Source organism: Schistocerca serialis, chromosome 6 (genome assembly GCF_023864345.2).
Source record: "Schistocerca serialis cubense isolate TAMUIC-IGC-003099 chromosome 6, iqSchSeri2.2, whole genome shotgun sequence".
In the NCBI taxonomy this organism is placed as follows: domain Eukaryota; kingdom Metazoa; phylum Arthropoda; class Insecta; order Orthoptera; family Acrididae; genus Schistocerca; species Schistocerca serialis.
In genome coordinates, this window is record NC_064643.1 from 52,427,770 (window position 1) to 52,452,047 (window position 24,278).

General features: G+C 42.1%; 1 protein-coding gene across 1 annotated transcript in view; it reads right to left on the reverse strand.

Annotated features, from left to right (window-relative positions):
* Window positions 1-24,278, reverse strand: part of LOC126484237 (dipeptidase 1-like) — a 210,082-nt gene that overhangs the window by 16,559 nt on the left and 169,245 nt on the right. Inside the window, exons 8-9 of the mRNA XM_050107651.1 lie at window positions 17,083-17,167; window positions 16,916-16,991 (exon numbers count right to left, since the gene is read on the reverse strand). Coding sequence (XP_049963608.1) covers window positions 16,916-16,991; window positions 17,083-17,167 — 161 coding nt within the window. The remainder of the gene's footprint in view (window positions 1-16,915; window positions 16,992-17,082; window positions 17,168-24,278) is intronic.

Here is a 24,278-nt window from a genome sequence, read left to right on the forward strand (position 1 = left end):
CTGATGAAGTTGTTTTTGTATGCTTGATTTCTATGGCCTCTCTGTAGCAGCATAGTAACGATTTGACCTCAATAAAGTTCCAATATTAGAAAATTGAATGTGATAGTTCCCTGATCCCAATGCATGATCTGATACCATCAGTTTATCTATGTTGCCCACATAGCTGTTACTTTTTGTTAGTTGAGTCAGGCGTTAATTTTTATTTTAGTAGCTAGTAGTATTGGCTGCACCGACTCTAGCACACTTTGTTTACATTTGTGTCATCATGTGACCCAGATTGGGTATTACAGAATCTTGTCCCTTTCCCTTCTCACCTTCATCCCTCCCGCTCCCAACCTCTCTCCAGCCGATCTCTGCATACTATTAAAATGAGGCAGCATAACAGAATATGTAGACCATTATCGTAAACAGAATGTGGTTTCAATAAATGAAATAAACTGAAAACAATCCAACTGCCCCGTTTGTGAGTTATACCCCACACCCCTCATTCTAGTGTGATAATGATACGTAAAATGCCCAGATATGCAGAAAAAATTACGTAACCTTCACAGATACTAAAGTCAAAAATATTGGCTCCTGATTTGCGTGCACCCACACACACACACACACTCAACCACCCGCCCACCCATCCACTCCCCCCCCGTCCCCCCCCACCCACACACACACATGTAGAAGCACACAAAAACAAAAACTCCTGACGGACGTGACTCAAGGAGACTTCCTGCATATCATGCGGACTCACACTACCTACACTATGCGCATAGCCAGTTAGTTTTCATTCTACAGACACCCTAACATTGCCCATAAACACATGACGAGAGAAGGGAAGTGATAGTCAACATTATTTGTCAAAACTGGTTAAAACCAGTTTATAGGGTGGGAGATAATAATAGTTATTTCACAAGATGATAAAAAGTCGAGTACACTTCATTGATGAACTAAAATTCATCACTTTTGCTTTTGCATAGTAGAAAGGCATTTCACAATGTTGTTACTGAGAAACGTATCGACATTGAGTCTACAAAATGCAATAAAGTCGAGTCCAACACCTGAGAACTCTCTTTTTATTACACTATAAAATAAAAATCGCGAAATATCCTTGAATTTATGTCTTCAAAGTCTTTCGAGTGTAAATTAGTGAATAAGCTGTGAGAATTCTAACAACGCTGCATGTTGTGCGATATTTCAACAAGCCTCTTCATTTCATTTGACTTTCGGTTTCGCCGACCGAAGTGGCCGTGCGGTTAAAGGCGCTGCAGTCTGGAACCGCAAGACCGCTACGGTCGCAGGTTCGAATCCTGCCTCGGGCATGGATGTTTGTGGTGTCCTTGGGTTAGTTAGGTTTGACTAGTTCTAAGTTCTAGGGGACTAATGACCTCAGCAGTTGAGTCCCATAGTGCTCAGAGCCATTTGAACCATTTGACTCTCGGTTTGATTAATATGAAACACACGTATCGATGATGCATCAGTAAACCAAAACTCGCAGACAAAGCGTTTCTGAAAATCTCAACTTGTCATGGAATGGTATAATACAAAATTTATGGACTTACAAGCTTGAACTTGCTGACGATGCATCTCTTGCAAGTCTCAACTAGCCTCGCGTCAGTGAAATATGAAACTGATACATTCACTCGCTGATGATGCACTTTATAAGTCCCAACTTGTCGAGATTTATCCAAACTAAAAACAAAATTGTATCAGTCTGCATACACGGACACTATTGCTGCTCAGTAAGTGAGAAGGTTCAGAATTACTCAGAGGTATTCAGAATTATTCAGCTAGAATTTAAAAGCAGAACGTCTGCTTATTGAAGGCACCGATGTTACATTAATGTAGCTATCAGCATCGTGTGATCTCCTGTTAAAAATTATGTCTGACAAATGTGTATTTTACTATTAACAACCCGATAACTAATGCATGTTCCTTATTTTATTTTAATTACATATTTAATATTTATCATACTGATTACTCATGGATGGTTTTTCTTTAATTCTCAAACCAGTTGTTGTTGTTGTTGTTGTGGTCTTCAGTCCTGAGACTGGTTTGATGCAGCTCTCCATGCTAATCTATCCTGTGCAAGCTTCTTCATCTCCCAGTACCTACTGCAACCTACATCCTTCTGAATCTTCTCTTGGTCTCCCTCTACGATTTTTACCCTCTACGCTGCCCTCCAATACTAAATTGGTGATTCCTTGATGGCTCAGGACATGTCCTACCAACCGATCCCATCTTCTAGTCAAGTCGTGCCACAAACTTCTCTTCTCCCCAATCCTATTCAATACGCCCTCATTAGTTACGTGATCTACCCACCTGGTCTTCAACATTATTCTGTAGCACCACATTTCGAAAGCTTCTATTCTCTTCTTGTCCAAACTATTTATTGTCCATGTTTCACTTCCATAAGTGGTTACACTCCATACAAATACTTTCAGAAACGACTTCCTGACACTTATATCTATACTCGATGTTAACAAATTTCTCTTCTTCAGAAACGCTTTCCTTGCCATTGCCAGACTACATTTTATATCCTCTCTACTTCGACAATCATCAGTTATTTTGCTCCCCAAACAGCAAAACTCCCTTACTATTTTAAGTGTTTGATTTCCTTATCTAATTCCCTCAGCATCACCCGACATTATTCGACTACATTCCATTATCCTCGTTTTGCTTTTGTTGGTGTTCATCTTATATCCTCCTTTCAAGACACTGTCCATTCCGTCCAACTGCTCTTCCAAGTCCTTTGCTGTCTCTGACAGAATTACAATGTCATCGGCGAACCTCAAAGTTTTTATTTCTTCTCCCTGGATTTTTATACCTACTCCAAATTTATCTTTTGTTCCCTTTACTGCTTGCTCAAAATACAGATTGAATAACATCGGGGACAGGCTACAACCCTGTCTCACTCCCTTCCCAACCACTGCTTCCCTTTCATGCCCCTCGACTCTTATAACTCCCATCTGGTTTCTGTACAAATTGTAAATAGCCTTTCGCTCCCTGTATTTTACCCCTGCCACCATTAGAATTTGAAAGAGAGTATTCCAGTCAACATTGTGAAAACCTTTCTGTAAGTCTACAAATGCTAGAAACGTAGGTTTGCCTTTCCTTAATCTTCCTTCTAAGATAAGTCGTAGGGTCAGTATTGCCTCACGTGTTCCAACATTTCTACGGAATCCAAACTGATCTTCCCCGAGGTCATCTTCTACCAGTTTTTCCATTCGTCTGTAAAGAATTAGTATTTTGCAGCCGTGACTTATTAAACTGATTGTTCGGTAATTTTCACATCTGTCAACACCTGCTGTCTTTGGGATTGGAATTATTATATTCTTCTTGAAGTCTGAGGGTATTTCACCTGTCTCGTAGATCTTGCTCACCAGATGGTAGAGTTTTGTCAAGACCGGCTCTCCCAAGGCCGTCAGTAGTTCTAATGGAATGTTGTCTACTCCCGGGGCCTTGTTTCGACTCAGGTCTTTCAGTGCTCTGTCAAACTCTTCACGCAGTATCGTCTCTCCCATTTCATCTTCATCTACATCCTCTTCCATATCCATAATATTGTCCTCAAGTACATCGCCCTTGTATAGACCCTCTATATACTCCTTCCACCTTTCTGCTTTCCCCTCTTTGCTTAGAACTGGGTTTCCATCTGAGCTCTTGATGTTCATACAAGTGGTTCTCTTTTCTCCAAAGTTCTCTGTAGACAGTATCTATCTTACACCTAGTGAGATAAGCCTGTACATCCTTACATTTGTCCTCTAGCCATGCCTGCTTAGCCATTTTGCATTTTCTGTCGATCTCATTTTTGAGACGTTTGTATTCCTTTTTGCCTGCTTCATTTACTGCATTTTTATATTTTCTCCTTTCATCAAGTAAATTCAATATTTCTTCTGTTACCCAAAGGATTTCTAATAGCCCTAGTCTTTTTACCTACTTGATCCTCTGCTGCCTTCACTACTTCATCCCTCAGAGCTACCCATTCTTCTTCTACTGTATTTCTTTCCCCCATTCCTGTCAATTTTTCCCTTATGCTGTCCCTGAAACTCTGTACAACCTCTGGTTTAGTCAGTTTATCCAGGTCCCATCTCCTTAAATTCCCACCTTTTTGCAATTTCTTCAGTTTTAATCTACAGTTCATAACCAATAGATTGTGGTCAGAGTCCACATCTGCCCCTGGAAATGTCCTACAATTTAAAACCTGGTTCCTAAATCTCTGTCTTACCATTATATAATCTGTCGGATACCTTTTAGTATCTCCAGGATTCTTCCATGTATACAAAATTCTTTTATGATTATCGAACCAAGTGTTAGCTATGATTAAGTTATGCTCTGTGCAAAATTCTACCAGACGGCCTCCTCTTTCATTTCTTAGCCCCAATCCATATTCACCTACTATGTTTCCTTCTCTCCCTTTTCCTACTGTCGAATTCCAGTCACCCATGACTATTAAATTTTCGTCTTCCTTCACTACCTGAATAATTTCTTTTATCTCATCATACATTTGTTCAATTTCTTCGTCATCTGCAGAGCTAGTTGGCATATAAACTTGTACTACTGTAGTAGGCATGGGCTTGTTGTACAAGTCAGTAATATTGATGGAATTCGACAAATGCGGGAATTCTCCACGAAAAAAGTATAACGTCTGCCACATACTGAACATTCTTCTTCCCGAATCGTTTTTCTTATGCAGTCTATCGTTCACGCATTTGTCATACATGTTTCTTCCCATATCTATGAATACACCTATGTTATCTTTCCTAAGATATGCTTTTTTCCTCATTTAGTATTATAGACTGTGTGACCGTCGAAAATACAGCCAATTGATCACTGAGCTGTGGAGAACCTACACCGGCTTGTATCTGTTCAACGAAGACCAAGTCTGAAGACTCTCAGTAGGCCGAAATTCATGAATATCATCATCGACTTTGAAACTGTATTGCACTAGCAATGATGCGTCAGCCAGCAGCGAAATGCATTAAATTAGATGATTCTGAATGGGTTTCTGTCCAGTTTGCAGTTAGAAGTCCAGTACATACATGTGTTCGGCTTAATGATCCTATATAATTCTTTCACGCAGGTTTTCACGTTTTAAAAATAACAGACAACGTCATATTAACCAACCAATGAAGATCAAATGTTCCCTACTTTGCAGCTTTCTCTTGCTAAAGATACAGTACAAAGAAAGTGAGTTTAATGCCATCTCAAATTAGTGGTGATTGATACTTGACTAATTTTATTAATAAGCTTTCGGAGAGAGAGAGATTATAGCTGGGTCTTGAAGCGAAATAATTCAGCTAGCCGTGTTATCAAATACCGTACTCCACCGTTAACATTCGTACTAGCAAAAGATGATCGCGATAGCTTACACACGTTAAGTAGTGTAGGAAAAGAAGCAAGTACTGTGCACCGCGATGTGTGTCTGTACAGAGGATGCACGAGCAGAAACAAAGAGAGCAGCGGCGAGACGTCACAGGCTGGGGCAAATCATTTGCTGTACAAGAATATAAATGTAATTTGACACTCCGACTTGGCGGCTAGGAGAGAAAGAAAGGTCCACCGACAATGTCAGTGGGGACCCGAAATACACTGACGACCCAGAACATTATGGCAGCTTACATAATAGCCGGTGTGTCGACTTTTGGCACGGATAAGAGCGACGACGCGTCGTGACGCGGAAGCAGTGAGGCGCTGGTAGGTCGCTGGATGGCGTCCGCACCACATCTGCACACATGCAGGCCACCTGATTCCCGCACATTCCAAGCAGGCTGCCATAATCTCTGATGTCACGTTCGGTGAAATTCCAGATGTGCTCCTGGCCTTGTGTGATGGCGCAAAATCTTGCTGAAAAACGCAGCTGCTGTTGCGAAACATGATCGTCACGAAAGGGTGTACGAGGTCTGCAACCAGCGTACGGTACCCCTGTGCCGTCGTGGTGACTTGCACGAGCTCCACTGGACCCACGGATGGCCACGTGAACGTTCCCCAGGGGATAATGGAGCCGCCGCCAGCTTGTCTCCGTCCCACAGTACAGGAGTCGAGCAGTTGTTCCCGCGGAAGACGACGGATTCGCACCCTCCCATCGGCAGGATGAAGAATGTGTTGGGATTCGTCAGACCGTGCTATGCTCTCCCACTGCTCCAATGTGCAGGGCCGATGGTCATGTGCTCACTTCAGTCATAGTTGTCTATGTCGTGGTGTTAACATTGACAAATGGATGGGTCGTCGACTTTGGAGTCCCACGGTTAGGAGTGTTCGGTGCACTGTGTTTTCAGGCACACTTGGACTCTGCCCAGCATTAGTTCCGCCATGGTTCGCCGCCTGCCCTGTTTTACCAGCCTGCCCGGCCCTCAACGTGGCTGCCCAACCCCACGACGCCTGGACGTGGTTTCATCTTCGTTTGTCCACCCGTTGAAGACACTCACCACAGCACTTCTCGAACACCCGACAAGTCGCGCAGTTTCCAAAATACTCGTGCCGACCCTCCGGGCCATCACAAGTTGCCCTCGCTCAAATTCAGACAGATCGCGTGCGTTACCCATTCTACACACGAACAGCGCGCTCATTGATACTACATGCACCGTGCGTGTATTTGCCTAGTATTCATTCCTCGCCAGGAGACGCTGCTATCGGCCGGACGGGTTCATATCGATGGCAGGTCAGTTGTCACACTTTTCTAGCTGAGCTGTGTAAATAAATCATTTGTTTGATGTACAAAGATGGAACAATGATGCACGGACCACAGGTTACGTGTATAATATTGTGTTCATAGTTTAGACTATTTCGAGTTGTAACTAAAGGGGATCTGTCGTTGTAACAGAGGAAGAACTTAAAATATAGTGAACTGAAACTTAACAGTTCAAAGTGTACTTCGTATTTCTAAGTAAACTTCAGCAACACCCTTCAAAGGATCGAAATCCAGAATAAGACAATATTCGTACACTATAGTGGGACAGAGTAACTGGATCACCAGTACACTTCGTAAATGTGACCGTATACAATCAAAAATTATATAAAAGTAAATGACAGAACCGACACGGCGAAAGGTACGAAACGAACGCAGCAGCTGAAGTATACACTACTTGAATTTATAACTTTTGTCTGTGTAAATGTAAATGAAAAATAATCAAAATCTGGTTGGAACTGCATTAACCACACTTAATGTTGTGTTTGATAGACGAATAGCAGCAGCAAAGGCTATTTTAGAAATTTCCAACATGCTGGTTTCATACGGTCATTGAATTTTTCGGAAAAAAGATGGATCAAAAAATGAAAAAAATGTGGTACACAGATATGTAGAGCGTAATATACCATGTAACCAACTCGGATATTTATGACGATAATAAAATCAGTGCGCATAGTTGGTTTGAGACTTCAGTTTACGTTGATGATAAAATTTATGCCATCCCAAGTACCCTTCCTGTATAACGAAAGATGAATTGTCAGGGGCGATCATTATTGAATTCGTAGGAATGGGAGCGGAAACGTACGCTCCCATAACTGAAGTGCAATGTGTAATGCGTAGAGAGAAAGATGTGAAAAGCTCACTAGCAAATGAAGAGGGAACGCATGCTAAAAGGAAATGAAAAGTCGACTGCGCATCATATAATTCGTCCGAATCTGTACACAGTTAACGACTACAATGCAAAGCACATTAGCACTCTCGGTAAAGGGTGATTAGCACTTCATATTTGACGATGAGGTGAGCACTGATTTATGGGGGCACTACTATCTGAAGAATAATGACTGTAATGACTAATTTTATCGTAAATGCCTGAAAACGTTAATAATGTAAGACAAATTTTTGAAAAATGAGTTTGAAATGTAAATTGTAGATAATAATAGTAACGTTGTAATTACAGATTTCAATTTGAGTTCACTATCACATACTTCTTACTCATATTCTGATTACCATAGTAGCTCAGACAGCGAATGTATAAACACCATTGTATGTAAAATGATTGAATGTAAAAACATCGTAGGCAGAAGCACTGTACATAGCAGCATTGTATGGAAGAAATCTAATAAATTTTATGTCAGGAGTACATTTGTTTAGCTTTTTCCTTCCTATTCCCTTAGTGCCATATTTTTTTCACTTCAGTGTGTGTGGGGGGAGGGGGGTGACTACGAAGGAGAAAGAGAGGAATTAGAGATTTCCTCACTGTTGCTGGAGAGAGATAGCATGAGCTAGGAATAAAGAACTTGATGTATTTAATACAGAAGAGTCTCGCTCCGTCTCTCTCTCTCTGTACGCGCGAGCGCGTGTGTGTATGTGTGTGTGTGTGTGTGTGTGTGTGTGTGTTTTGCGCATGAACACAATTCACAGACAAATTTCTTTGACCTTGTCGTCTGTGAAGCTTACATAACGTTTTACCTGCGTATCTGACGACAGTTTTACTAACAAGCGAACCTCCCCATCGCACCCCCCTCAGATTTAGTTATAAGTGGGCACAGTGGACAGGCCTTGAAAAACTGAACACAGATCAATCGAGAAAACAGGAAGAAGTTTGTAAGTAGGCTGTTTATGTTTTCTTATTGGCAACGTTACGTAGCGCTCAATATGAAAATCACTGGCTGTGCTGTGTGCAGTCTGTCGCTAGTTTGCATTGTTCTCTGCCATTGTAGTGTTGGGCAGCGGCAGCTGGATGTGAACAGCGCGTAGCGTTGCGCAGTTGGAGGTGAGCCGCCAGCAGTGGTGGATGTGGGGAGAGAGATGGCGGAGTTTTGTAATTTTTCATGAACTGATATATTTATATATGATGATATCAAGGTAAATACATTGTTTGTTCTCTATTAATATCTTTCATTTGCTAACTATCCCTATCAGTAGTTAGTGCCTTCCATAGTTTGAATCTTTTATTTAGCTGGCAGTAGTGGCGCTCGCTGTATTGCAGTAGCTTGAGCAGCGAAGATTTTTGTGAGGTAAGTGATTTGTGAAAGGTATAGTTTAATGTTAGTCAGGGCCATTCTTTTGTAGAGATTTTTGAAAGTCAGATTGCGTTGCGCTAAGAAAATATTGTGTGTCAGTTTAAGCACAGTCGTGTATAAATTGTTCAAAGGGGTCGTTTCATATGGCGATCAATTTTATACTTAAAACATTTATTTTTAAAGATTTTTGAATTACAAAGAAAGTTTTCCGTGATATATTTCATTCCATTGGTGTTATCTGTAACACCTGAGGGTATAATTACATTAATCCTCAGGGGGGTACACGCTTACTTTGTGTACCATGTGTTTGGCAAGCACAAGGAGCCCTAGCTAATATGGTATTTGCTTATACAACTTTACACATCGGTACCATATTTCTCTAACACACAAATTACACAGCTATCTGATCATTTAACTGAGAGATAAACATGTTTTTTACTACGTCAGAGACACATGTTTACGTAATTACACCGTTGGATAACTTCACACTTATGAAACTGTATTTTGTCTGTACTTTGTAAACTGCTCATATTTTTCGGAATCATTGTGATACTATGAGAGCTTTGAATGACGTATTTCGTAAGGGAGCATGATTTTAAAGTACGTTTGAGGTAGATGACACTATTGAAATGAGCAGAGAATTTTTTTAGGCTCAGAAATTATTGGAGGAAGTTACGACGATTTTAAGATTTGACTGAAGTGTTATGATGTTATTATTACGACGACGATGTGTACTATGCTGTTGAGGTATGTTTATGATAAATAAGCTGATGCTATATGAGGAATCTGATTATGCTATGTAGCTATTATGATGAAATATTGAAGACGTGTTGATGAATATGAATATGTATATGTATAATGAGGTAAGGAATAATGAGTAGTGTTTAGGGACTCTGATTTATGAAAAGGATGTTGGAAACCAAGAAACGTACTTTAAGAGTTATGAAATGTGTGACTGTATCACAATGCTGACGAATATTTTTTTTTTGGACACTTATATTTATAGGATTTTGTTTCTACAGATTTGCAACGCTAATTCTTGACCTGTGAAATATTTTTAAATGTGACTGCAACGGTAGCAGAAACTGCTGTCGTAAATATTTCCGTACGAAAGTTAAGTGACCACCTGCACGTAATGCGTCGCGGGCACCCAGCTGTGTCAGACGCCTGGAGAAAAAGCCATTATTGCGAGCCCTTTTCAGCGGCACAGGTAGAAAAAAAAAAGGGGACGTGGGACGTGTCAAACACCTGGAGAACTAGCCATTAGGGTGTGCCTTTCATCGCTAATGCAACACCCTCGTTACTTGAAAACATATGATTACTCGCACTTTGTGCTAATTACTGAAATGCTTATGAATTGATGGGAAATATTCGTACATCTGCACACCTGATTATGACAAGCGTCTTTCTATGAGAGTTGAGAGAATTTCTACTAACTTATGAAATGTCACATGACTACTGAATGATATTTTTATGCTTTGCTTTTCATAGTTGCTTATTTCATTTGATATCTGGTTTCCAGCTGTGTTGCAGCATTGCTTTTATAAAATGAAATGCATTTGCTAATGTGAACACTTTCTGTCAACAGATCTATTAAATAATTATTTTATGATCCACATTCTTTAAAAAAGGAGCACTTGGAATGGAGAGAACAATAAGAAGGAACTAGTAACTGCATTCATAATTTTCTTTTCAAGTAATTGGTAACTTTTTGGTAGAATAACTTCTTATGGTGCACCACTTTAATTACTTAGACATTAAGATGTCATTAAACATTTGCCTTATCTGCATTGTTATCTTTAGTGTACTATTTTTTCTGCTTGAGCTATGTCATGTTTCGATATAAGCTGCTGTTTGCCAGGCATAGTGCTACTGAACTTTAATTTGTGTTACTCTGCTAAGCCAGATTTATTTTTTTTTGCTGCACAGTGCCCTATATTAGTTGTAATATTGCAATTGCTTTGGCATTTGTATTTTTGTCATTGATGTTTGTGTTAATTGTTTTGTGCTGCTGCATTGCCTCGTCCCTTAGTTTAGCATCTGAGCTCAGTAGATTTAAGTTAGCTTAAGAGGGGGTAGACTATATAAGAAACTGACTATGGAGAATAGGTAAAGAAATGCATTGAGAAAACAGGTTTAGGTAGGATTTTCTTGGAAATAAATGTTGAGGTAAGAAATGTGTGAACATATAAATACAGAAAGCATGCTTAGATAGAATTTTTTTTGGTGGAAACAGAGGATGAAATAAGAGGAAAGATATATGAAGTTTTGGGTTGGACTGCAGTACCAAATGTTACACTGAAAACGAACCCTGTCCTTTCCTATTGGTGTTATCCCACTATGTGTTTGTGTACCCTTGAGTATTTGTTTTCTTCCTGTCTCTGTGTACTGTTTCATAGAATTTTTTTCTCTTCTAATACTAAGCTATATTCACTATGAGGAGGAATACTGTTATCCTCAAATATAAGTTGCATTAATAATATGTTATTTTCTTTGTAAAGTTGTTTACAATTCTGTTCTGTTTCAATGTTCATGTGTGAAATTAATGTTTCGAAAACTATTCTCATTATTTTATGTATGTACTTATGTCACTATTTTTGTAACACTGATGTATATGTTTATTTCTATTCTTTTGTAAAGCCTGTACTACAAATGTTATCTGTATTATTATGTTTTTAATGATGTATTTTGTACCTTTGTAATTGTATTTTTATGTTATCAAATTGTAATTCTTACCAGTTCTTCCAATTAAGTTACATTTCACTGCACACGTTTCTGTTGGTCATAGTATATGGACAATATGTGAGAAGTAGGGACTGATAGTGTTTGCATGTGTGTTAATGATTCAGCAAGGGACTGGACAACAGCATTGCTCGTTCTAAGGACAATTCCAAAAACTTTGTGAGTGCACAAGTGGTGGTTTATGGACTTGCTATATTCTCCGCAAGACTCTTCGATGGTGAATGTGCACCTGCACAATCGCAACAGATGGCTGTGCATCTATGATGACCCACCAACGCCATTATTTCTACAAGGACTGCAGTGGGTCTGCACCTCTGGTGGCCCACCAATTCCACAATCTCTACCAGGACTCCAGTGGGTGTGCTCTGTGATGACCTACCTACCAATATTCTTCCAAACTTCGAATGACTCTGCTGTGGATTTGCTCTGTTGTGGCCCATTACCTGTCAGCATGTCGAGAGTCAGCACTGTCTTTCCATTGGAAGGACAACACCACTTCTTCAAGACTGCATGGAAATCCACTACTTCCGTGTGCATTTTCTTTTACTGCTCAGACTTTGAGACAAACACTGCTATTCTCCTGTTATGTACGATTAGGACTGTCTTTAGGGACTGTGAGAAAATTTGAGCTTTTGACCAACGTTGTATCAATAAGTGTGTGCATTTTATATCTTTGTTACTGTAATTGTGAAAAATTTTTGTCAAATCTGTATTGGCCAGTGCCCAACACCATTTGTAAAAAAATTTTGTGGGGAGCATGGGGGCTATGTAAGTAGGCTGTTTATGTTTTCTTATTGGCAACGTTACGTAGCGCTCAATATGAAAATCACTGGCTGTGCTGTGTGCAGTCTGTCGCTAGTTTGCATTGTTCTCTGCCATTGTAGTGTTGGGCAGCGGCAGCTGGATGTGAACAGCGCGTAGCGTTGCGCAGTTGGAGGTGAGCCGCCAGCAGTGGTGGATGTGGGGAGAGAGATGGCGGAGTTTTGTAATTTTTCATGAACTGATATATTTATATATGATGATATCAAGGTAAATACATTGTTTGTTCTCTATTAATATCTTTCATTTGCTAACTATCCCTATCAGTAGTTAGTGCCTTCCATAGTTTGAATCTTTTATTTAGCTGGCAGTAGTGGCGCTCGCTGTATTGCAGTAGCTTGAGCAGCGAAGATTTTTGTGAGGTAAGTGATTTGTGAAAGGTATAGTTTAATGTTAGTCAGGGCCATTCTTTTGTAGAGATTTTTGAAAGTCAGATTGCGTTGCGCTAAGAAAATATTGTGTGTCAGTTTAAGCACAGTCGTGTATAAATTGTTCAAAGGGGTCGTTTCAAGTTGTGTGGAACTATGAAAAAATAAGCAAAATATAGAAACTGAGTAGTCCATGCACACGATAGGCAACAACAAGGATGATGTGACCTGAGGAGCAGCGTGGTCTCGTGGTTAGCGTGAGCACCTGTGAACCGAAAGGTCCTCGGTTCAACTCTACCCTCGAGTGAAAAGTTTAATTTTTTGTTTTCAGGCAATTATCAAAGTTCAGGCACTCACACATCAATTTCGCTCTCCAAAATTCCAGGACATGTTCAGATTTGCTTGGAAATATGCAGGATTTGACGGTCTACACAAGGAAAAATTTGAAAACGTTAAAAACAAATGTTTTGACAGAGCACAGGGAAAACTGTACGACTGTGAAACTGTTGCATTCATTTGTTGCAGTTTGTGTGACAAACTCATGTTTTCATCACTTTTTTGGGAGTGATTATCACATCCACAAGAAAACCGAAATCGGGCAAGGTAGAGGAATATTTTACCCATTCGCCAAGTGTGTATGGGTGTGTGGTGGGTCGACAACATATTCCTGTCATGTGACGCACATGCCGTCACCAGTGTCGTATAGAATATATCAGACGTGTTTTCCTGTGGAGGAATCGGTTGACCTATGACCTTGCGATCAAATGTTTTCGGTTCCTATTGGAGAGGTACGTCCTTTCGTCTACTAATCGCACGGTTTTGCGGAGCGGTCGCAAAACACAGACACTAAACTTATTACAGTGAACAGAAACGTCAATGAACGAACGGACAGATCATAACTTTGCGAAAATAAAGAAATTAAAATTTTCACTCGAGGGAAGATCTGAACCACGGACCTCTTGTTCCGCAGCTGCTCACGCTGACCACTGGACAACGGCGCTCCTGAGCTAAAAGTGTCCTTGATGTTACCTATCATTCACATGGACTACTCAGTTTGTATATTTTGCTTTTTTTTCATAGTTCCACACAACTTCTTCCTGTTTTCTCGATTGATCTGTGTTCGGTTTCCAAGGCCTATCTACTGTGCCAACTTATAACTAAATCTGAGGGGGGTGCGATGGGGAGGTTCCCTTGTAAGCTGTGATTGACTGGTGAGGATGGAAGGGGGGCCGTGGGATTCAATGCACAACTGGGCTAACTGGAGCTCTTTCAGATTTATTTTATTTATTTACACTATATTGAACCCGGGGCAGCCTCATTTTGATACTGTACTGAGATTGGCGGGAGTGATTTGTGTCACATGTCGTCACAAATATAAATAAAGTATACTCGAGTCGCTGGAGTCTATACCACTGTTCTTCCTATGTACACCTGATACCATGTGTTTGTGATTTTATGTACTCCTCACTTGTCCAGCAGTCTTTCACAGTATTTAAATACTCACCCATCTTTGTCGTCGGTTTGATCACTGTGCCATTATTGTATCTTTTTAGCACTCTGCTGATGCGATCTGCAACTGTTTTTAGGAGTCGGATAAAACCCATCCTCAGATAGTTCCTCTTAAGCGCGAGTCTGGGATATCATTAAACAGCGGTGAGCGGTGGCATGAGGAGGCCACCAGCCGCCGCTGTCACTTGTGTTTCTGTACCGACAGTCAGTTCAGGGGAAGGCACCACCTTCAGGCCGCATATCAAAGGAAAGCTCCTCGCCTCAAGTTCGTAATTATTGTCAGTCGTAAATACGTGTATAGTGTGTCCATTGCCTTAAAAATGGTTCAAATGGCTCTGAGCACTATGGGACTTAACATCTATGGTCATCAGTCCCTTAGAACTTACAACTACTTAAACCTAACAAACCTAAGGACATCATACAACACCCACTCATCAAAAATTGGTTGAAATGGCTCTGAGCACTATGGGACTTTTGAGGTCATCAGTCCCCTAGAACTTAGAACTACTTACACCTAACTAACATAAGGTCATCACACACATCCATTCCCGAGGCAGGATTCGAACCTGCGACCGTAGCGGTCGCGCGGTTCCAGAGTGTAGCGCCTAGAACGGCTCGACCACCCTGGCCGGCTCCATTGCCTTACACATTTTCACTAAGTGCAAAAAATTGCACTATTCCTCATGTTGTGACTTTAAAGGAGTATTCCGTCAACTTATCTAAGCAACTGCACATCGAAAAATGAAATTTGACCTTATTTTCTGTTAAAATTGTGAAACTTATATTAGAACTGCCTTTATTTAGGAAGATCCGAAACTTGGAGAAACACGGTTTCGCCACGATACCACATAACGTATATGTATAGCATATCAACAATTCTGTTTGTCGAGCCAATTTCAGTTCAAAAGTCAGATAACGGAGTCTTCACAGACTCCAAGTATGTGTCCGGTATTGGAACACGTAACATTAGGCCAGGGGGACAGTGGGCGTGCCACACGTAACGCGTGCAGCGTGTGCCATCTGGAGGGGGGCCGAGGTCACGCCTGGCACTCGGCTTTGCTCGCTGCTTCTCGCAATCGCACGGAACAGCGCGACATTTGATTTAGCGTCGCCATACGGCGTTTTCCGCTCGGTACAAGTGTCTAAGTTCGGCAGCATCGCGCTGTCAGCGCTGTCTAACCTTCGCTGTTTGTTCGTGGAGTGAAGGACCTTCACAACTCCAGCTGCTGTTTGCACAGAAAATGGCAGTCTGGAGATCTATTTTCACAATCCTCTACAATGAATGGGAATGACGTAAGGTTGAAATGAGAATTCTCATTTCGCATAATGACAGGTATTACGTATTTACTATTAAATGATATTACAACACCATGCAAAAAAGATTTTAAGATTTAGTTGACAGTGAAAGAGCAAACATTTACAGCGATCGAGATTGTTCTGTACGTCAAAAAGCAATTCCTACTAAATTTTCAGGACTGGAGCGCATGATGAAAGTGGTGGTACGAATAATACAATGTCGCGCCCATTATTGCATAGTCAGTTGCAGCAGCTTTCATTGCAAGTGAATGAAGGGTGCGGAGACTTTACGGCAAAGTGCGTTGGTTAAGTTAAGGGGCATTTTTCGATTTCAGTCTCGCTGTTGTCGAATTTCGGAAGGAAAGAGGAGCGCAGGGACGAAAATTGGAATATCTGGGTTGGAATGCAGACTTCGCAATTCAAGTGGCCTTGGCTGCATACTGCCACTTCTTAAGACGTTACAAAGAACCTTCTTTGTGATTTGATCGCGATGCGCTTAAAAAGGTAATCGCGTGGGAGAATCGAAACACACTGACAAAGCAGCTCCATATGCTCACTAACGTTAAAGGAAACGCGAGATTTGAAGAATTCATTGTGGCCGTGAAAGAGTCAAAAAGTTAGATTTATAATGTTATATTTTACATTTGTTTTCGAGACCATGTGTCAAATGGTTCAAATGACTCTGAGTACTATGGGACTTAACAGCTGAGGTCATGAGTCCCCTACAATTTAGAACTACATAAACCTAACTAACCTAAGGACATCACACACATCCACGCCCGAGGCAGGATTCGAACCTGCGTGCGTAGCGTTCACGCGGTTCCAGACTGAAGCGCCGAGAACCGCACGGCCACTCTGGCCGGCAGACCATGTGTCGTTTCAGTTGAAAGAGGCACTGTGCAACTGCAGGTGTAACTGAAAATCTTAATGACAAATCTTTTTTACATTAAAACTATTCACGTCTTCTATATTGATTTTCTGAGTAGAGTTTCCAAGCCTCCATAATGATTACGAAACTAAAGAATACACGGTTACGTGGACACGTGAGTGCAAAACTCTATGAAATTGTCTGCATCTCTCCGTATTCCGACAGTTTGCGCCACATGAAAATTATATTATGTCTTCTGCGTGCCAAAAATAAGTAAATAATACTGAGAATTTTTTTTTGTGACATATGTAGTTGAGAAATGTGAAATCTAGGACTAAGTAGTATGGCTGCGCCTGACTGCGCCCTGCGTGGCTGGCTGCGCGCGAGTCTCCGGTACCTGTTGATGCCGTCGTAGCCGGCGCCCAGGCCCACGCTGTCGACGCCCGCCACGCGCCTCACGTGCTCGATGTGGGCTGCAACAAGAGCGGAGCGCGCGCTGACGCTGGCCGGTCTGCTGTACGGCCTAGTCGACTCTACGGCGCGCAGTCAGCCTGGCCTACTCACCCGCCGCGTCGGCCACGGTGGCGTCCTGGCTGCAGGTCAGGAACTGCGAGTAGAAGTTGACCATCACCAGCCCGCGGTTCAGCGCCTGCAACCGAGCGCAGCTCAGCACACAGCCGACACGAGTAGCAAGGCGTTGAGGTAACTTTCAATTATGTACCGACTACAAGCGCTGGATAAAAAGTAATGAGAACTATAATTTTTCTATGACGTAACTGTATTGACAGGAGTACTTATAGTTACCCACTTTCAACATAATTGCTACCTTTGTTTATGACCTCTGCCACGTGGCCGGAAGACGTAAGCGAGCTACACTAGTGAAGGCGGCCACAGCAACAGTAGTGGTGAAGGTTGTGACCGGAGTACGAGTGGTCTGTCACTGACTAAAGTCTGATGCTTGTACAGTACCGATGTCCCGTATTGACACACCTACGGCGTGGATAATGTCATCTTTGGTTCTGTACGGGATCGTTCGCGGTGGTTCTTCCCTTTGGCAGAGAGATCGTAATCTCGGTGACTCGTGGCGGGTGAGTACGGTGGACCCTCCGGACACTTCCGTTGCCAGTGGCACGGGTGGTCGTGGGCAGCAGCAGCTGTCTGACACCGTGCATCCTCCTGCACAATGTTGCGGTGCTGTTCTGTGAAACGTCATCGCTTTCACCTGAGTGCCGAACGAAAGTAATGTTTAGTTACGAGCAGTAGCAGGCAGCATCTACAGTCACTCTTTGTGGTATAGCGTCGTGCAGTGTTACCCCATCAGCGTCGTACGCCACAATATACGCCACTTCACAGCACTCGGTGTTGCGTATACTTTCTGCGGACGAGGAAATTCGGAGTGCCCCATCTGTTGTATTGGCATTTACAGTTCGGTTCGTTTGAGCACATCCAGGAGCATTGGGACAATCTATGTTCTACCACAAAGTACTGCCATCCAAGCTGGCGGCCTTGACATCATCCAAGATGGCGCATTTTGATGGGAAGTTTGAATTTTAGTGGGAAGATAGGACAACTGGGCTACCTCCATTAACTTGTCACCAGACCGCCACCTCATCCTATGAACTGGCGCCACGTTTCAATTTTGGAGGTAAAGAAAGGTCGCTTGGGGTATCTCTAATAACCCAAGAAAATGGCAGGAAAGAAAGGGCATTGGGACTAACCTAAGTCACCTGATCGCCATCTCTTCCTACAGATTGGCAGGAAAAGGACTCAGCCTGCACTGGGCTGCTGGTTTTGGAACAATTTATTTAGGGATGGAGTTTATTTATCACAGTGATACAGAACACATGCTCTGACATGCCACACAGCATACAGACCTGCAACTACTCCAAAATAACTTATGTATAAACTCTGCACACACACTTGCTAATTGTAAACTGTGAAAATAACGCAATGCACAGCCTACACACCTGCAAACCACTCGTAAATAATGCAATACGTTTATGTCTAGAGAGCCAAAAAATCCATAAATTGTCAAAATAATAATCCATCTAAAAGACTCTGCAAACATGCTTGCTAATTGTAAACTGTCAAAATCATGCAAAAGTCTTTATTTAAACAATTAGGTGCAGCACCACCATCCAGTGTGTTTGCCATGATGTCCACACTCCAACTGACCTAGTACACAGTACCAAGACCAGAGGGCACTGTGGTCCATTCCGTGACATAATCAAAGATGGCAGCCATGACGTCAGCTGATAACAAGTACCAATATCCAATATGGCGGCAAACAGTGTATTCACCACATGGTCTGGACTCCAAGTGACCTAGTACACAGTACCACCACAAGAGGGCGCTGTGGTCCATTCCATGATGTAATCCAAAGTGGTGGGGAGGAAAGGCAGGAAAACTACCCTGCCTGTGCTGGACATAAGCTTTTATTTTCCATGCAGTGTCTCCTCCACGAGATCTAGACTCCAACTGATCTAGTAACAATTCTGCCACCAGAGGGCGCTGTCATCCCTCCTGTGATGTAATCCAAGATGGTGATCTGTAGGGGGAAAATGGCGCGAAAATGACTCAGCCTGATCACACTGATAAAAAGCACATACTCTGATATGCTTGGGGTCACACCACATAGAGCACAGATCTGGAAACTACTCCTGAATAACGCTTTGCAGACACGCAAACAATTCCTAACTTAGCGAAATAATTTCACTATATACCTGCAAACTTCTCCTAAATAATGCAGCACAGCGATGTGTAGACATGCTCAGTACTCCTAAACTGACCCAATAGTGCATAGCACAGCTTACAGACCCACTCGCAAAATAATGCAAGAGATACACACACACACCGCCTGCTGGCCCCTGTCCACTAGACTGCACAGGAGGCTACCGACAGCCCCATGAAGTGATGCAGCCATCAGCTGTCAACCCACACACAGGCGCCCATTCGGGTCCTGCATACATGAGGCAGTGGCATCCCTTTCATATTCAACACCTGAGAAATTCCTCTTGAAGTATGTTTTCACCTAGGCGCCGTTGATGACACAACCAGACGCAAGCGAAGACCTATTTACAAAGCACAGACGCTCCAAGGTGGGATGCACGCACGTGTGTTCACCGCTACCCTCCCTCCACCTGTGGTCCAGCGGAGAGCTAATTGCTGAGCGATGCTGCAGAAATCCGTTCCAGAATAGCAGAAGCTGCTTTGTCCTTAGCGATTCTAACAGACCATGCATGACATGTGGCTGACACATCACCGCCTGTAGCTACATACTATTGCAAGTGCATCTAGCAACATTCTCAGCGTTGTACTGAAGCCACATAGCTATCTAAAATAATAACTGTGTCGAAATCTAGTAAATTGCATAGTGTCCCAGAAATACTTAACGTGCACTTTTGTAGGAGTTTTCGTGATGTCTCAGCTTGTATGAGCGGAAATTCTTGCCCTAACACAAACTGTTTACGAAAACAGTGCAGAATAACATCGAATCTACTCTTCCTAGCGCTCCTAACGTAATACCCAATCCATTACATGTTACTCTTCCTGCTTTCAACACACACAAACGTCCCCACCACTATGTAGAAACTCCTATATCCCAGCACAAAGGATGTCTTGTGAATGAATCGAGCATTACGATTAGCTCTTATCGAATTTACCCGCCCAATTATTGATGCCGCTGGTATCGAAGCAGCATCCACCTATCCTTTCTTTCTGCAGATGAGACTTTCAAGGTAAAAACTATTTTACACAGATCGCCATATTGCACCAACAATTAAAACCTGCAAATTGCCCCTACATATCGTCAAATATGGAAAGACTCCTAGTCTATTACACTGCTCTCCCACCGAGGACAGGAGATTGAATATTAGAGCTTGAAACCGATCTCCAATCCAGCAATATATATGATGTAGTAAACATACAATTCATATCCTGCGCCATACAAAATCAACACTTTTACACCATTTGTACATATACCACAAAGACAGGCAGCACTGTAGATATTTATCGCGAGTTTGGGTGGGCATCCACCCCCAACACATGACCACAGCGCCCTCAGTGGATCGAAGTCACACTCAGAACTGTTCTACAAATTCGGCCTCATTTCCCCCCTCATCACAAACGCCTTACTGTTTCTGGTCTGGATCTGCCTGCTCGCTTGCTTGCTTGCTTTTTTACACCCATCTCCAGACTCTGGGATTACAGGAACATATCTAATTTCGCATGGTTTGTTAGAATATCATACCATTTTAGCAGTACTTCTCGATATCAAGCACACATCAATATTTCTTGCATATCAGTAACATTTGTGCGATATAATTCCGAAGATATAGACCCTGTTGACAGCTATGGCTCTGGAAATAGAAATATCAGTACCATTCTTGTGACTTGATATACTCTCCCCTTTGCTTTCACATTACTAGACGTCAAATCCATACCTTCCTTATGAATGGACATAGTCATTTCCTTTGCATATGTTGGAATGCAAACACACACATTATAAGCCTGATGCTCAAGGAGAAACTATCATGCACCCCCTACTACTAAGTATAATACTTCTTGAATAACTGATTATCTACGATACAAAATAATACTGAGAGAAAATCAGCGATGGGTGTACATGTCTGATATGTTTATCTTGTGTGTGATACCACTGTGTCTTAGAAAGAGAGCCGTAATCGTCTCATATCTTAAAAAAAGCGATCGCAGCAACTACTGTATGTTACTGTCAAAAGAGGTCTTGTTTTTACAGGTACACACAAGTATCCATGTTAAAAGTTATACTTGCTTTATAAATCCACTTATGGCGTTACCTAAGAACCATGTGGGTTTTACAGACAGATACCGAGACGGTGATCGTCTTACAAACCGCCAGATGTTAAAAAACCCGATCCCAACAGCTACTGTATGTTACTGTCACAAGCGGTCTTGATTCTACAGATGCACACAAGTATCAATGTCAAATCCATGTATGGCATTAGCTACGAATAACGTGGTTTTTCCAGACAAATACCATGACACTAAATATAGACAGTGATCACTGGAGTGTATATTATCACACAAGTAGTGCAGTTACACGTCGCCGACGGTGCACCCTCGTAATAAAATTATCCAATTTTGAAAGCGATTCAGCTAAGGAGCGTGGTATGAAACAAATATTTGCAACCCCTCACGCCACCGCCACTAGATATTTCCTCAGTATTTGTAATGCATTCTGTCTCGATGCCATATCATATTTCTGGCAATCACATATCTCGAAAACGAGCCACCTTTCTCGAACCTATGTGCTACAGTAAAATTCCAACCTAGTTTTAGGTAGCCCCTATGTATCTTGCAACTAGCCTTGGACTGTGCACTACTGTCCCTACAACTTTGTACATGTGCTTGTGCCAATGCAAGTCAGAACTGAGCAGAAGTCGGAGAAAGCTACTACCTTCGGCAACCTGTATAGAAACAGGCGAATCTGGTTTACTGTGACAGAACTGTGTTTGGATAATTCGACAGAAACGAAGCCTGATCCTGCAACTCCAGGCAGAATAAAAGACAGTACAGGAACTGGGGGAAGGATGTGGATTTGGCTACTGCATTCTGGTGCTTCTCCAAACTACAAGCAGGTACTACAGATCTGAGTCCCTCAGGGTCTATCACCCCAAAATTCTGTCGTCGTTATTCTATTCCACCTGCCAGAGAAAAATTATGAGCTATAAAAGCTCAACTAACTCCATCCATCAGAGAACAAGATAAGATATTTAACTCTTCTCTCACCTCCCATATATCAAAACCAAATACCACACGCATGCAGGCATCGAGCACTTGTGACGATCCTATTAAATATACTGGTATCGATCAACTGCACAGACCAGTTTAAGGTTTCATCACCCGCACTGTGGGATGATGACCGTATCCCACAGACTCTACTGAAAGTCGCAAGAAGCACTCCCTGTGACCCAGAGTTGTTGTTTGAAACATTGATTGACGACCTCTAGTTTTAAACTAATCTGTCACAGTGATGGAATACATGATGGCTCTGCGTTCCCCTTCGACTGATTCCCCATATTGCACTCATGTCCTCGATCACTGTTTGGGTGCTAGAAACCCACAGAAGGTGTCACCCATCCATAAAAATCATTCCCCAACTCGAACAAGCACTGTCAGTCAATCGTTAAGTGGTAACTAACAGCGCGACAGTACACGGATGGGATGGAAAAGACGCCGCCGATGTACCATAATAATAAGCATCACAGCTGATAGCGCGAACAATTTTAGCAGTTTTACAGTAATTTCAACACTGGCCAATGATGTGACAGCATGTTTCCCGAATTTCAGTATCATAGGTAAACTACCCCTTCTCTACTTTGCGAGTATCATTGCGAATGTAGATAGATGAAAGCGCAGTATGTCCATTCAGTGTTGATTCTCGAACACATAAATCGTCAGAGAATACCAGACAGAGCTCTACATATTTCTAACACCTCAAGCACAGTGCTTAATCTACGATCTATCTCTCTGTGTATGAGAGTCACAGAGCATTCTCGCTGTCTTAGGGTAAAATTAGAGAGTGAAAGAACCTCATCACACTGTCATTGACCAACCTGACCTGCAGCACCATTACCGAATTAATCTGCAACCGATCAGAAGTAGACCGCTACACTCCACGGCTCGTGAATGAATGGAGCTTTCCGAGTCCTCACTTACCCAAGTGCATGAGATCTCTCGAGATGCGCCCATGCCGAGGAGCACTCCTTATCGATGTATAGTAACATATTTTAAAGTGTCGTGATGTAATAGCAGACGCTTAAGAAAAACAAACAACAAATGATTTTTAAGCGCAATGGAGCTCCAAACGGATGGAGTTCGACGCGTTTTTACGTAAATCAACCAAGCTATCAACTCTATTGTTCTAGAGTCTAGGATCAGTACCTGGAAGGTATTGGTAAGAGAGAACATAAACACGCACACTCCTAAGGCTACAACGTTCTGGACTTGTGTTTTCAACATATCAGTCGTATGGAATGTAGCGCTTTTAATATTCCAATGTAAGAAATACATTTCAAGCCCAGGACATACATCCTTCTTCCCGGTTTCTCTAAGGTAAACTATGTTATCGAACTGTAAAACGAAAAACTACTTACTTAAAATATTGGCTCTGTGTGATACGAGTACAATATAGCTCTCCCACTGTTCACATGCGATCACGGTTCGGTAATTATACTATGCCTGCATCAGACCTATATAAAATGATCGTTAGTAACGGCAAAGACTTCTTACAAGGAAACATAAAAGCATAGCTGCAGCATCCGGCATGTGAAAATTACAAGTCATTCCATAACTAACAGCACACCTGTCAGGCAAATGTGTATGTGGGGAATGCAGTGCCTCACAAGCAATTACCGCTAATGTATTTATGACGCTGAAGTTTTGATTTTACACCCAAGATGCGACAGGGGGGCTGGAGTACATCGCATAAATCAAAGTTCGTTTAGAGGAATGTGTCACGTTTCATCACACATGAGATGGAAGTCCGCTGATGACCGACAGGTTTACTGTTAATGATTTCAAGTAGACAGCACTTTAAACCACATACAGAACATGTAGCTGTATATGAGTAGAACGCAGGCTATATCACGCGCCTGATGCATCCTGACAGAACAGTGTAAAAAGTGACCTGTAGCAACTTCTCCTTCTCTAGAATGCATCATCAGTCAACCATTGAATCGTACCTCGTTACAAGCTCCATCTCAATCGATCACCCCGTC